We start from the raw sequence: 15,859 nt of genomic DNA, 5'->3' as shown, positions 1-15,859 counted from the left end.
TTGGTTCAAAGGTTTGCCATTGTCTTCCCCTGAGGCTGACTGTGACTTCTTGTCCAAGCTCACCCAGTGGATTTCATGGCAGAGTAGGGAATCGAACCCAGGTCTCCAGAGTTGTAGTCCAACACTCAAACCATACCACACTGGCTCCTATTCCCATGAAATAATTGCAGACTTTTTGTTGTTCTTGTGTGTCTTCAAGTCCTTTCCAACTTATGGAGACCCTAAGGCAACCTTATGGGGTTTTCTTAGCAAGTTTCTTCAAGGGAGATTGCCATTACCATACTCTGAGGCTGTGTGTGATGTGTCCAAGGTCACTTACTTGGCTGCAAATTGTACATACCCCAGAATGCATCATCTAATTATTACAGATGGAAAATTCTTTCCATCTCCCAGCTATGATGGTTGGGGGAAAATGAGGAAGTGCTGGGGGGAGGAACTGCCAACCATCTCATAGCTGGGAGATGGAAAGAATTTTTAAAGCATCATTTATAACTGGACTATTTTTTAACAAAGTAAGGTCCAAAACACACTGCAGAAATAATCCAGTTTGAGACTACTTTAAATGCCCTGGCTCAGTGCTAGGGAACATGGAAGTTGTAGTTTATTGTGGGACCAGAGCTCTCTGACAGAGAAGGCTAAATGTCACACAAAACTACAGTTCCCAGGATTCCTTAGCATTGAACCAGGGCAGTTAAAGTGGTCTCAAACTGGATTATTTCTGCAGTGCATTTTGGACCTATGCTATTATCATTATCCAGTTTTGTAGCTATTATTATAGAAAGACATAAAAGTGCAAACTGCTCAATTATATTTATCTTCTGGAGTGAGATGTGCTTTTCCAGCTCACTCACCTATAAGGAGGGGGTTGCCGGGGGAGGGGGGGTGAGAGCATAATAGCATGGGGGGCATCAGAAGGGTATTTGTGCATTTATATTTATATATGTTGTGAATTTATATTACTATATTTAGCTTTTATTCTGCAATATCGCCTACATGTTTCTTGAATGTCCTACGTTTTGTGGTTTAATTTCCTCCATTCTGATTATGACATCTGGTCACTCTGCTCAAGGCTCCTCCACTGCTTGGCCTTCTGCTAAGAAAGAGCAGGGTGCTGGCAGCAGAGAATGGAACATTAATTATATTAATAATTAATAATTAATAAAATTACTCATTAATAATAAATAGTTAGTAATTAATAATCATTCATTATAATAATTATTATAATTAACTATCTGTGGCCCAAAGAAGTTTGGTGATTTTAATTTTGGCCCCTACCTACTTCCTAGTTGTGCAGATCTGTTCTCAGGTAATACCAGTTAATATATTGATAGTTGTAAACCTTTCATTGTGGCTCCAAGTATAGGATAATGAATGCATACCAGATCAAAATTGGTTAAACAGTGTGGCTCCAACAGCTTTGAAAGCATTCATATCAGACATCGAAGCTGTCATCATTGTCTTGAATCCCAACTAGAGTAAACCCTTCAAATTAATGGGAACTTCACAAATCAACATTTATGTAAGATCTTTGAATTCACTGAATCTAACATGCATTCCTAATATTGTTTGGCTATCTGTAAAAGAAAGAAAACAATCTTCCCACCTTCCATCATTCGTGAAACCCTGTAACCCGGGAAGGACTCCCTTACCCATATAAATATTTTCATCTTTTACTAAAGCACTGAATTTATGCAATAAGACATGTAGCCCAGAAATTCAAAATTATTTATTTTACCTTTTTATTACACCCAAATTAAAAGCTGCTGCCAACATAAAAATCTTTTTTCAGTTCACAGGAGAACTTCTGTGAAATGGAAATTACACAACATATTTTTAGAAACAGTTAAACATAAAGAAGAATCATTTTAAAGAAAGGTAAAACAGATGAAAAAAAATCAGTAATTTGTACCAAACCAGCTATTAACTTTTTCGGTACGCAAATAAAGGACAAGATTGACTATATGGTATTCGTTTGTTTCGCTCATCCATACCAGCTCCATGTGTATTTTTCCACTGCAATCTACATGATTCACATAGTACTTGGGTCCCAAATACTCATATAAAATGGATCGTTTGGCAGAGAGGATCATGTTGACTGGAGCACTAACACACCAAAATGGTTTTTGTGAATCATCCAGAATGGTTGCATCCATGATGAAACAATTCTACATAGCAAACAACAAAAAGAACAAAGAAAAGGGGAAATGAGAAAGAAGATCAGTCTTCATACTCCATATTCTTGCACAAGCAATATTCAAAGTGATTACTACTACAACCAGATGACTAAAAATCTTCTCCACAAAGCCACATATTAGAAGATAATATTAACTGAAACAAAGGTCCTACTAACACAGACACTAAAGAAAATTGTATACCTGTATGTTTATTTCTCATGCTTTAACAATATGTAACGTGTGGGCATCCTTGATCATATAACTGACAAGTTCAAAATGTGAAATTAGCTGCAGCAGCTTCAATAAAAAAGGCTATATATTGGGAACAGTGAGATGACTGTGGCCCGAAACACAAGGGCAAAATGATGCGGCTTCAGTTAAATGGCACACACCCTGAACACAGCCTGAAGCTGCACCAAGGCTGTTGCATTTGCAAAGAACTGGACCACAAAGGAGCAGATAGAATCCTCTCCTTCCGGCAAACCAGTTGAGGACCGCAGCAGCAACCCAGATTGGGACTGGCCATGTGCAGTTCCCATGGTCCCAGTGCAAATGGCACCAGCGCGGTCTCATGCCACTCTATTTGGTCTGTGTATTTCAGGCTCATGACATTATGTCATTATTCCCTTGCCCTTTTTAAAAAAACAAAATAGCATCTGCCACAATATCTGAAAAGACATTTCTAACTTCCTACTGCTTGTTACCAGGTAGCAAGTTAAACAGAGTCAAATCCCTCATCTAGCAGAAGGTGTTTTTTCCAGAAACAAATAAAATCCTACCAAAGTTAATAACCACAGCAGTGGAGTGAAAAAGTAGATAATATGTAATCTACCACTTCACATTCTACACCTCTCCACCACAATTATGCTTTATATACTCACTCTACAATCCTTGATGAAGGTTTTCATAGGGGAGGAGGAGAAAGGCAGCAAAAGGGAGCTCAACATGCTTTCATTAAAAATGTTTTCATTGTATTTTTATTCTGTTGTGTTGTGAGCCACTTTGGCTCCCATTTTGAGAAAGTGGAATAGAAAACAATAAATAAGGTCTGTCAACATGATTTGTGGGGAATTAAGCTTTTTAAAGTAGTTTTTGGAGCTTAAACAACCTATTATCTATTTGGCAAGTACAAGTATCTGCAAAAGTACATTCCAAGGAAGATGTGGGGGGGAGGGGGGGGGAGAGAAATACAATGATGGTATGTTAGTTTTCAAAATATCCTGTTTTCCAGAGAAACCAAAGTTCCATTAAGAGATAAAAATGTCTGATGATTATATCAATTCAAGACACTACTAAATATGACTATTTTAAATGATAGGTTCATGTAAAGGCATGTGTTTTTAATGTTGTTAAAGTAGTTGTTCCATGATTAGTACCATTCTATTTAACATATTTTTATTTGCAGCTTCAACTATATTTTGAATGTAACAGATTCACCATGACTTACTTGAATGTTGCCTTCAAATGCATCTGTCCTCCAAGACAATCCAACATCTCCAACAAGAGGAAGATGTTGGGCATGATTTTTGTAGCTTATAACTGTAATCCTCAAGTATCCATTTTTAATAAAACCTGTAATAACCAATAAAACATAACAATGATAGTACATCAGACACAATGCTATCAGCAATGTATTGAACATTCCTGTTTCGATTGGTCACACTGGTCCATTAGCCATATTTCAGTGCAACATGGAATGAACAGTGAGCCTAAGCATGCAGAAAGGATACTCAATTTCTTTGTGCTTTAACTGCTATGCCATTTTCTTCACTGTTTTCCCTTTCCTAATAATCTTTATAATATCTGTTTTTTTTACAACCCACACACGTTCAGGTAGTGCTTTGGGATTGTAAATTCTGTAACAAATCCTATGACTTGTCCCTCTTCACTATTAGGACTGATCATTTATGCATAGTTCTGGTTCTCTGCCAGTTAAATACTGGATGGTCCAAAAGGCATTCCTTTCTGTTTAACAGTTATTTTTTTCTTTTATAACACATCTTGAAATCAAGCTGCATGATTTTCAGCCAATTCATACTTACTCAGAGTATTTCCTTTTATAAATACTTGTTTTGGTTCTTCTGGGTTTTTATTTTATATTGTAAGCTATACTCTTCCATTGTAAAGTCATTTTCAACTTTTTAAAAATATATGAACAAGTGGAACCTGCAGCAAAATCTTGCAGTATGCAGTACTACCAGATCAAGTCTTCCAACCAGCCATGCCTTTTTTCAAAACTAGTATTCTCTTCCATTCTCACCAACTTTCTCCACCCCAGCTGTTAGAAAGCATTCCATAAGTACCAAATATAGTATACTTGGGTCCTCATTGGGATCTTCTGAGGACTCCTCTTTTTAAAAAAAATCATACTTCTGCAAAACTTGGAATTCTCTCAAGCTGACTGATATACTCCCCTTTTGTACACATTGAGAAGTGAATTTGCCGCTAGTATAAAATGATGATGCAGGTACAAATATGAAAGTTAAATAACAGTGTCTCCTTTTTCCTGTTTCATTCAGTCTAGCCCCAATTCATGGGTCGCCAGTTTGTGGTACCTGAACAATTTGAATAGAGCAGTATTTTGCCTGTGGAGCAATTTGAAGAGTGAACTTCTAAAATAATGGTGACAGATCTACATTCAGTTTCTCTCTATCAAAGAATACACAGGTAAATAGTGCTAGCAAATAAACTCTCCAAAGAGTACTTGACCAATCCTTTAAACCACCACTGGAGTTGAAAGTGGCAACAAGAAGAAAATGGTGGCAGGGAAAAACAAAACAAAGCCCAAAGCAATTCTGTTCCTCAAGTGCCTGCCTTTGGGAGGCAAGGACTCTACAGAGCCACATCAGTGGCTTGAACATCTCCTAGGATAGGAAATTTTCCAAAACGTCCTTCTTCTACTACCTTGGTTCCATGGATCCCACCTGGAAGACAGCCTTTATGAGAAATGGGCTGCTTGAAACCAGAAGCTCCACTCTGCTACTGCCACTACCACCACTCTCTCTAAGCACATGTATGAAAAGTGTAAGTCACTCCTGTATGTGAGTGGTATGACTCTATATAAAGATGAGCTCTTCTGAAATAGTGAAGAAAATATCCTCCAAGACCAGTCAAAATTGTCAAAAAAGGGGTAAAGATAAGCTGTGAAGAAATTACAATGCAGAAAAATGCAGAACAAGTATATGTCACTCTTACTGTTATCAGGCTAAAGTCACATACTTGTATTTTTAAGTGTGCCCCTATTCATTCCTTGATATATGTACAATTTTCATGCTATAGCTCTCTACCTCCTTGCTTAAATACCACCTTTCTCCAAGCAAGCCCATGCATACAGCAGCAATTTTGATTATCCAGGCTAAACGGCCAAAGAAGGGCAAAAAGCAGAAAAGAGGAATACTCTTCAATTTAAATATTAAGCTTCAGAGCAATTCTGATTTATGCTTAAATACCTAGAAATGAAATATTAAAAGCATACCAAGAACAAATTTCAATAAATTGAAACCTGCAAATTACATGCAGACCGCCAGGCACACCAGATTTTGTTTTTAAATCCAATGCTGAAAATTATTGGGGTAATATGGCAAACTGTTATAAATGCATGAACTAATCTAGAGTAACTAAGGTCCGAAACAGATGGGCTAAACAGAGCGGCTTCCAGCCACTTTGTGGGCATGATGTGCAGATGACGCATGCCCCTAATGCAAGTGGAAGCCACTCTGAGGCTGCCTAAGGAATTCTGAAATCACAGGCAAAAGGAGCGGCAAAAAGCACTCCTTGCCAGCGGCTCGTTTGGGACCATGGCAGCAGCCTGCATCGGAAATGGGCTGTCTGGCTATCATGGTCCCAAAACAATCAGGGGCCGATTGCAGCTGGAGCAGACAATCCGTCCTTCTCCTTTGCCTTTAGTCAGTTTTCTTGTTGATTGCCAGTAAAGCCAAAAGCTTACGGTAGTTTTGCAAGCATTTCAAAGCATTTCCCCAGTCATCTGGAATAGAATGCCTTTAATCTGATACTTTTTCTATCACTGGAACATAGTATTTTGCAACTCAACTATATATGAATTAGTCTATAATGAATCTAATGAATGAATTTTAATTGAAATACATTGTCATTAATGAAATAATATTTAAAGCACTGAAATAAATTAATCTTTCAAAATAATAACTAATTCGTAGTTGGGTCAAAGGATTTTATTTTCAAATGCTTTTTCTTCTTAAAAATATATATTTTATATGTTTATATTAAATAAGGGTATCCATTTTTTTACATGTTTATATGTATCTTTTCCCAATTTATCTATTAAAACTTCTGCCAAGTCTACCCATTTCCTCTTAGGTCACACTTTCTAGGCCATGTAGGATTTGAGCAGTCCATTTGCCAGAAAAAGATCCTCTAGCCCCACAGAAGTTGCTAATGTCTGACTCAGAAGAACTGTTATAATTATGTATACAGTTCAGGTAGTACCTTTTTTACAAAACAAACTACGAAAAGTGTTGCACATATAGGTTTTTCCTCTGCTCTGCAGTTCAATATGCAGCTGATAGCCATGCATGCCATATTCTGGATCAATATCATCCAAGATAGCCATATCTGGGGCTTCGACATACCTCCTGAAACAAACAAGCAAAAATGGGGAGGATAAATAAACCCAGGTATGCAAAAACAGGCTGAGAAAACAGAATTATAAATGTGGCACAGGAAAGGGCAAACAATTCAGTTTTCCCAAGCTGTTTTCGTACCTCAAACATTTGAACTCATATTGTGTTAACATCACTGGATTAACTATTATATATAAAAGGCATTATCTGACTATTATGAATTAGTTTTGAAAAAGACAGAAAAATCTCAATAATAATATTGGTAAAGTTCATTCCTTGAGAAAGACATCCTCAAAACACTCCAAGCGTAAGAAATGACTCCCTCGCCAACACACATCCTGTGGGTTGTTTTTTCTTAGGTATATGTTGTGCTTGCTTGCTGTACTTATTGCCTTCTAAATAGCTCCGCTATACATAATCTATGTTTTCCTTCTTGTAAATTCTGATGGATAAAACTCACTGAACATTCATAAATCAGTACTTACATTGAAGCACTGCCAAGAATGCTTCTTTCGATGAGCTGATTGTAATGAAGGCTCGCCATAACAAAAGCAATTCCATTTTCCTTTTAAAAAAAAGAAGAAGGAATTACAGAGACCATATTTTTTTTAGCCCAAGGTACTTAATTTTTCCAAAGTTTTTTAAGCAAGCAGAAAAGCACCCTTCTTTCTTGTCCTGTATCTCACTAGCATTTGTTATATGACAAGTGGTGCAAGTCCTACTTGTGCGTCCCTGAAAACTGAGGTCCATGGCCCAGCAATCAAGGGTAGCTCCAAATAACTGCCCAGAAAACAGCAGGCAATGCTGACAGAGGCACACAACTTGAACACCTGGGCTGACATTGGCATGCTAAAGTTGATGCTTCTCATTACAGCATGCTCGCTTCTCCTTTTATAGTTAGGAAAAGCTATCCATGCATGTACAGTAGAAAGCAGCAAATGCACCAACATTCATCATTAAATGAAAAATCCTAAAGATTAAAACAAGATGAAAAAAAAAGTATTAGCAGCTAGTCAATCTGACAAATGGCAAAAGAAACACTGGTGTAACTATTCTAATTACTCACTTGAGTTTTTTTCTTATAAAAAAGGTAGAATATAAAGAAGAATATAAACCTACATATAAAGAAATACAATTTAAAAATCACAATAAAAAGTCCCATAAACATCCTATCCAGAAAGTGAACTTACTTTCCACCGTCCCACCAGAAGTCCTTGGTCAAAACGGTAAAGATCAACAAGTCCATCACAACCAATCATCTCTGCCTTTTCAGTCAGATTATCCAGTTCATATTCAGAAATTAAGGAACGTCGCCAAGGTCTTACAAAGGACATCAAGTTAGTTGAACGAACAATTGACAACGTTAGCATGAAAAGTCATTAACCGTTAAGCTTGTCTGTAATGACTGGCAACACGGTAAAGTAAAAATTGTTGCATACTACATGTAGTAAGATCAGATTATAGAACCAATATGGGAACTACAGATGGTGTGATAAATTTTTACTTAACACAAAACCTCTGCTACCTCCAATACTTAAGGAACGCAGCAGCAAAGAATCAATACCTGTGTTCTTATTTTCCTAAAGCACATACAGTGAGTAAATGAAGATGAAAACCACACAGAGGCCAATCAATGCTTTTTCTTTGTATCCAGAATCTTCCTGATGCCAAGGTAAGAAGTACTAGCAACAACCATTGGCAGCTTTAGTTATGTATTACTTTGTATTCCTTCTGCCTTAACAGTATGACAACCCATAACACAAAGAGGGACTGATACAAAACACACAGTATCTGATATGGCATTGCCCTGTTTGTTCTCCATAGCATATTAATTAACCCTATTAATTCATTAATTGCCATTGGTGAGCAACTGATCTGTAAACAACAAGGCTGCAGTAGATGTCCTTTCATAACATACATATAAGCCACATTACTTACAGGCCCCGTAAAAAAAGGAACCAGAGAAAACAATGTCTCAACTAGGCACTTCTTCAGAAGGTACCATAAAATAATTAACTTACCCCATCTTAAGATGAACTTTAGCATTACCCAGAAACACTGGGGTCATTCCACATAATTGCAAAGTTGACAACGTTTCTAAACAAGGCCAGCCTATCTTATACCAAGATAAAGTAACAGATATCTCATTAAAAGAAATGTCTTCCTGATCCATTACATATTCTTTCCCATTTGTGTCCTTAAGTACGATCACCCATCTCAAACCAGAGTTCCTGTTATTGAGAAAGGAAAAGGAGGGTATAATGTTTTAGACTATCACTAAAGCATATGGGAAATGAAGTTGTTGTAGTATTTGGATTTTCCAAGGAAATGTGTTTTCTTTGTGTGTGTGCACACATGCCTAAAATGGAGAAATCTCATTTCTACAAGACATCCCTTCTACAACTAAGTTCAAAACTAGCAAAATAAACAGGAAACACAAATTTATGAAATTGAAATTATCTCATAATTAAACATTAACCAGATATTAGTAAGCTTATATTTATCTAATTATCTGAAATATTTCCTCATTTGCTGATAAAGAAAATATGTCTGCTCTCAAAAGTAGAAAATCTTCTATGCCTGATATATTTTATTGCACTGCTTACCTGATAGCTTCTTTTGTTTTAAGTGGAAGGCCAGTATAGGTATTTATTGGCTTCAGAAGCTGAATTATATCTGCTCTGACAGCAGATATTTTTTTCACAATATATTCTTTTTTCCAGTACCCTTCCTCCCTATTCAGGAACTCTGGAAGCCTCTGAGAGGCAACTGGGTCCACAACTGGCTCCTGGACTGATTTGGTCTGCCATTTTTTCCTTTTTGGTTGAAATGACTTAGAATAGATTTTGAACCAGATGGTACTGAAAGAAGGACAAATATGCACACTGCTAAAATCTTTCACATTTTTACATTGTTATATATGGCTATATATGGATATATATATAACATGTTATTAAATATAATTTTAAATCAATTTCTAGCCTGAAAGCATTAAAAAGCACTTTTTTCTGAAAAAAATATTAGTCATTACTGAAGACTAGGAATGCTTAGCGCATGCCAAGGTTTAATTTAAAGGGGAGGACTGAATCCATTTTCTAATGCTGTCAACGGCAATCTTTTCCTTGATATTAATTAATCTGGAAGGCCACATGTTTGGTTAATTAGCACTCATCACCCAGTTTTATGCAATGCTCTATTATGCTGATACATTAAATTTGCTGGAGGAAAAAAAATCATATTATTTATTACATTTTTTTATTCGCACAATCCTTTTAAAAAGAAAACCTTGAAGGTGTCTAACATCAATATAATATAATAAAACCAGTATTTAAGACACCGTAATAACTACTAATCTATAATAAGCAGGACCCAATCAAATGTTACTTGCAGAATGCTATTTGCCTTTCTTGAGAGTTAGATCTCAAGTGATCACCTCAAAACCAAATGAAACTAAAAACCTGAGCAATACCTACAGACTTTCTATGGAGAGTAAGTTTCAGACTAAAGAGGCAGCACATGGAATATTGTGTCCATCCTATCATCACATTGAAGTTACTAGCCTGAAAGAGTCCTTAGGACTGGATCATGGCTTTGGTGTGGCTTCCAGACTCTTAGGACACATATGCATCATTTAAACAGCATACCTCCAAAGTGACCCGAAGCAGCTTTATTTTGGCCTGTCTGTATGGGGCCTGAGTCTCATATTTTAAGCACACAGGAAGTTTTCAACTTGTACCTGAACTAGTCTCAAATCAAAGAGATACAAATTCTAAATTTCTGTGAAATCTGATTCCCCCTTGCCTCTTCCACAATCATTTGCATTGGTGCAGTGTGGCAGGAAAAATAATGCCTGAAAAGCAACTAATGGAGGTCTATGGCAAATAAAGAATATACCAGATTAAATGTGAGTACTTATTTACTGCTATCCTGTAACAGAATTACCATTCATTCATTTTTCGGTGGGAACAATGGAAATGCATAAGCTGCAATGGAAAACAATACTACTGTAATACATAAAATGTATATGTAATGTAATATATGGAATAGGAAATAGTCCTGTATTTATTTATAATTACCAATTTAAAACCGTGATGAGTTCATGAAGCAGATTATCCCCCTAAGGTAGATGTAGGAATTATGTGGCCCTTCAGATGCTGCTAAAACTCAGCTATGGGCCAGAACAGATTGGCCTGAAAAGCTGCCTTCTGTGTGGCTTGGGGGTGTAGTGTAGACGCCCCATCCCCCCAAGCTGCCATGGCTGACCAGACATGGGCGGCTTCAAGACGCTCCAGGGGCATGGCATTCACACGCTGCATACCGCCTCAGTGGCAGCTTTTTACCAGCCCAAATAGGAGTGCATCTTTTCCACTACTATTTGGGCCAGCCCCAAGGTGGATTGGTGCCATGGCATGTGGTTCCACAGCACTGGGATGAACAGCACCAGGACAGCCCCAATCTGCTCTTTTTGGATAGTCTGTCTGGCCCTATGCTGGGTAAGGGGTGCTGGGAACAAGAGTCCAGCAAAATATGGAGTGCTGCACAATTCCCACCCCTACCTCTGTAATCAGACCTGCTTTGACCCTCATACTGGGATGTAAACTGTAACAGAGCTCCAGAACATGTACTTCTTTCCTTCTCCATATAATCAGATATTTATATAGCTCATCTAAGGCCCCATACAGACAGGCCAAAATAAAGCTGCTTCAGGTCACTTTGGAGGTATGCTGTTTCAATGATGCATGCCTCCTAAGAGTTTGGAAGCTGCGCCAAAGCTGCGCTCCAGTCCTTAGGACTGGATTGTGGCTTTGGCGTGGCTTCTGGACTCTTAATACGCATCATTGAAAAAGCATACCTCCAAAGTGACTCAAAGCTGCTTTATTTTGGCCTGTCTGTATGGGGCCTAAGTTAGGTTAAATGGCTGTCATGTTAAAATCCCTGCCTCTGCATCTCTTACTTGTCACTGGAAAGTTGATAAAAACGTTTATTCACACAGCCAACGCACAGCAAGGACTCTGTATCCAGATAGGAGAATATCTTCATCACTACCTCTGAAGGCATTCTGGAGAATGAAGATGAGAAACTGATGCATTTATCTGAACAGAAATAACGAGCAGCAGTATGTGTGAGAAATAAGTTAATGCCATCCACATAAAAAGTTAAAAGATGAGCCTTACAATTGCATAAATCCAGATTCAGAAAATTGTCTTGGTAAAAATGTAAGAAAGAAGCCCTACAAAGCTTTCCACCACAACATAGGTGCGTTACAGACCGCCTGAAAGAGGCGGTCTGCTGGCACCGCCGGTTGCTGCATCCGGGAACCGCAGAGGCCAAACCGCGCGGTTCTCAGACGCAGCAAAAAAGAAGCCCAAAAATGGCGCTTCTTTCTGCACCCCGGAAGTGGCGCTGCGAGGCACTAGTCGTGTACTTGTGGCGTCACTGGCGCTGCGTGATGTCCAGACTCTATGCGTCCACGACGTCAAGATGGCGGCGCCCGTGCGGACAGGCGCTGCCATTTTGTACGGACCCAGTCCATACTAGGGTTGAGGGGCGTCTAGAATAGACACCCCTTTCTAACCCTAATATGCCCCTTCCTAACCCTAACACGTACTTTCAGCGCGTGTGTAACGCGCCTTACAAACATAAAATGAAGACAGAAAAATGTAATTTAATGCAATTTAATGCACTAGATGTTTCTCCAATGGATTAGGATCCATTCTGGTCCCAGAAGCTGGATTCCTTCCTGGGACATATCTAGCAGATCAAAGGATGTCAAGAACTGGCCCATATCTTCTTTTGTATCACATAGCCATATACTCTTACCAACGTCTACTTCCAGTTTTTCCAAATGAGAGGAGATGCATGAAGGTCCATACCTTACTCTCTGCAAAGAGGACAGTAGTCTGATAGATCTAAGAGAAGCTCCCTTTAGGCACCATATAAACTCCAAACTGGAAAACTGATTGGCACACAGGGGAACCTCATAGGGGATTCTCATCTTTTCATATTCTAGTATCAAATGCTCACTTAGATGAACTGATCAAAATGTGAAGCATATTCCAGTTGCTTTGGTACCAAAACAGAATTTTCTATGCAGTTTCTCAAGAACCCTCTGTAGGCTTGATGAGACCTAGGAAGGCAACGTTTTCCTCCTCTGTTTTGTAGTAATGCTCTACTGTGGTCAATTCACTTCAAGGTTCGTGAAAAATTTCCTGTTCCAGTGGGCTGTTCTGCCCCAAAAGAATTCAGCTTGAGCTTTAGATTCATGTAAAGCAGGGTGAACAAAGGGCAGTCTATTGAGCACTCAAAGGCTGCTTTTGTGCCTCTCTAGATTCCTCCCCTTCCCCACAACATTTTTTGGGGGTTGCCCCCATGCCAATAGCACCCCTAAACCCTCAGAGGTTACTACTGGCCATTTTGCCACACGTTCAGGGGTTAAGTTGCCCCTCACCTTTTCTAGGCCTACAGAAGCCTTCCTTTCCCCTATAATGTCTTAATTCACAATAAGAAGTGACCAAAAGCTATTTTATGGTGTGAAAACAGGCCTGTTTGGGGTAAATATCTGATAATTGTGACAATAAATCCCCAGTAGTGCTACTGGCTATTTAAGCAACAAAATCATTAGGCTCTACCACTGTATTTCTGAAAGGGTGGGGTCCAGAAGTGATAATACAGGGTTGTAACCTTCCAGGGTCCCACAAGAGGACAATATGTTGCCCACCCTGATTATGTTTTCTTAAAAATATTTTTAAGCCGTGGATTCTTGAATCTGTGGATACTGAGGGCTGACTGCATTTTATCATGAAACAACCCATACTTTACCTGTCAAAATTGACCGCAGAGCTTGACACGGTAGCAGGCTTGTTGCATTGTCCTCGAATCTTTTTTATTCTAGCGAGTTGTGCAGCCATAGCAGCAGATTCTTTTGATGAAGAACTATTGGGGAAGAGAAAAAAAGAGATCAGCAAAACATCAGCTCCAGAAGACTGTAGAGGAGGTTTCCAGCCATAGCAATTAAAGCCGTGTCAGGCTGAATTATCTGCCACACTGCAGCCTAGAAGGAAAAGGAGCTTAGAGAATTCATTTTTGACTACAGCTTCCAGGAGCTTACACACACACACACACTCCAGCCAGCATGCTGAGAGGTTCTGGGAGTTATAGTGCAAAGAGATAGAAATACCCCCCTCCCCACCAAAAAAATTGTTAGCCTCTTCAAGGTCTGATGCTGCCTCCACACTACAGAAATGATCGGGTTTGAGAGCACTGTAACTGCCACGGCTCAAGGCTGTGGAATTCTGGGAATTGTAGTTGGTTGATGCCACAAGTTAAAGGTCCAAAACACACTACAGAAATAATCTAGTTTGAGACTGCTTTAACTGCCCTGGCTCCCAGAATGCCACAGCCTTGAGCCATGGCAGTTGAAGGTTCAAAACACACTACAGAAACAATCCAGTTTGAGACTGCTTTAACTGCCCTGGCTCCCAGAATGCCACAGCCTTGAGCCATGGCAGTTGAAGGTCCAAAACACACTACAGAAACAATCCAGTTTGAGACCCCTTCAACTGCCCTGGCTCCCAGAATGCCACAGCCTTGAGCCATGGCAGTTAAAGGTCCAAAACACACTACAAAAACAATCCAGTTTGAGACCCCTTCAACTGCCCTGGCTCCCAGAATGCCACAGCCTTGAGCCATGGCAGTTGAAGGTCCAAAACACACTACAGAAACAATCCAGTTTGAGACCCCTTCAACTGCCCTGGCTCCCAGAATGCCACAGCCTTGAGCCATGGCAGTTGAAGGTCCAAAACACACTACAGAAACAATCCAGTTTGAGACCCCTTCAACTGCCCTGGCTCCCAGAATGCCACAGCCTTGAGCCATGGCAGTTAAAGGTCCAAAACACACTACAAAAACAATCCAGTTTGAGACCGCTTTAACAGCTTTGGCTCAATGCTAGGAAATTCTGGGGACTGTAGTTTTTGTGAGACATTTTGCCTCCTCTATCAGAGAGAGCTCTCTGGTGCCACAAGAAAACTACAGCTCCCTAGCACTGAACCAGGGCAGTTAAAGCGGTCTCAAACTAGATTATTTCTGCAGTGTGTGTGTGTTTGGAACCAAAAAGAGGTCTCAAACTGTTTCTGTAGTGTGTTTGGAACCAAAGTGGTCTCAAACTTGATCATTTCTGCAGTGAGTTTGGAACCAAAAAGTGGTCTCAAACTGGATTGTTTCTGCAGTGTGTTTGAGGCCTCATTTCCCAGCAGGGTCAACAGCAGCAGGATCCGGAGTCACACCTCTCCAAACGTTGCGAGGCCCCCAGGCTGTGCTGCCTCAGGATCCAGCCCCGTCCCGTCGCCATGGCGACCGCTGTGCCTGAGCAATGGCTTCCAGGCAGGCCTAGCTATCTGAAGAAAGCCTGAGGAGGAGGGACAGGAGAAGAACAACAAAGCCTGTCCTTCCCTCAGGCGCCTCTCTCTGGGGCAGCAGCTCTGTTCCCGCCCTTTCCTTTTTATCCCTTTGCTGAAGAGCAAAGGGCGGGCCCTGGGAGAGTTAGCCTTATTATATAGGTGCAAAACACACTGCAGAAATAATCCCGTTTGACACCGCTTTAGCAGCCCTGGCTCAGTGTTAGGAAAATCTGGAAACTGTAGTGTTGTCAGACACCCCCTTTAGATTTCTCTACTGTCAGGGAGAGCTCTAGTGCCACAATAAACTACAGTTCCCTGAATACAGCACTGAGTCAGGGCAGTTAAAGCAATCTCAAACTGGATTATTTCTGCAGTGGGTTTTGGACCTCAGTTTCACACAGGCTTCTTTGTCCACACTGCAGAAATGATCCACTTTTTGATACCGCTTTAACTCAGTGCTATGGGATTCTGGGAAGTGTAGTTTGTTGTGGGGTGTAGCAGAGCTCTCGGCACAGAGAGCTGCGCTTTTTGGCACCACTTTTAACTGCCCCTGGCTTAGTGCTGTGGAATTATGGGAAATGTGGTTTTTGTGAGATGTTTAGCCTTCTCTGTCAGAGAGAGCCCTCTGGTGCCACAATAAACTACAGTTCCCAGGATTCCCTAGCATTGGAACCAGGGCAGTTAAAGT

General features: G+C 39.8%; 1 protein-coding gene across 3 annotated transcripts; it reads right to left on the bottom strand.

Annotated features, from left to right (window-relative positions):
* Positions 1-1,707: 1,707 nt before the first annotated feature.
* Positions 1,708-15,632, bottom strand: FBXO15 (F-box protein 15). 3 transcript variants are annotated; one of them, XM_089516946.1, is made up of 10 exons: positions 15,615-15,632; positions 13,592-13,705; positions 11,727-11,831; positions 9,379-9,633; positions 8,794-9,003; positions 7,963-8,092; positions 7,258-7,337; positions 6,639-6,784; positions 3,622-3,746; positions 1,708-2,165 (listed from the first exon to the last, which is right to left on the bottom strand). In XM_089516946.1, the coding sequence occupies exons 2-10, from the start codon at positions 13,678-13,680 to the stop codon at positions 1,896-1,898; spliced, it is 1,410 nt and encodes a 469-aa protein (XP_089373072.1). In that variant the 5' UTR covers positions 13,681-13,705; positions 15,615-15,632; the 3' UTR covers positions 1,708-1,895. The 3 variants fall into 3 exon arrangements, with proteins under 3 accessions (XP_089373072.1, XP_089373071.1, XP_089373073.1); XM_089516945.1 differs by lacking the exon at positions 15,615-15,632 and adding an exon at positions 15,058-15,275; XM_089516947.1 differs by lacking the exons at positions 8,794-9,003; positions 15,615-15,632 and adding an exon at positions 15,058-15,277.
* Positions 15,633-15,859: the final 227 nt, after the last annotated feature.

Source organism: Sceloporus occidentalis, unplaced genomic scaffold, assembly GCF_023333645.1.
Source record: "Sceloporus occidentalis isolate IW3139 unplaced genomic scaffold, rSceOcc1.0.p SCAF_3, whole genome shotgun sequence".
NCBI classification, from domain to species: Eukaryota; Metazoa; Chordata; class Lepidosauria; order Squamata; family Phrynosomatidae; genus Sceloporus; species Sceloporus occidentalis.
Note: the sequence above shows the minus strand (reverse complement) of the source record. Positions and strands in the feature narration are given on the sequence as shown.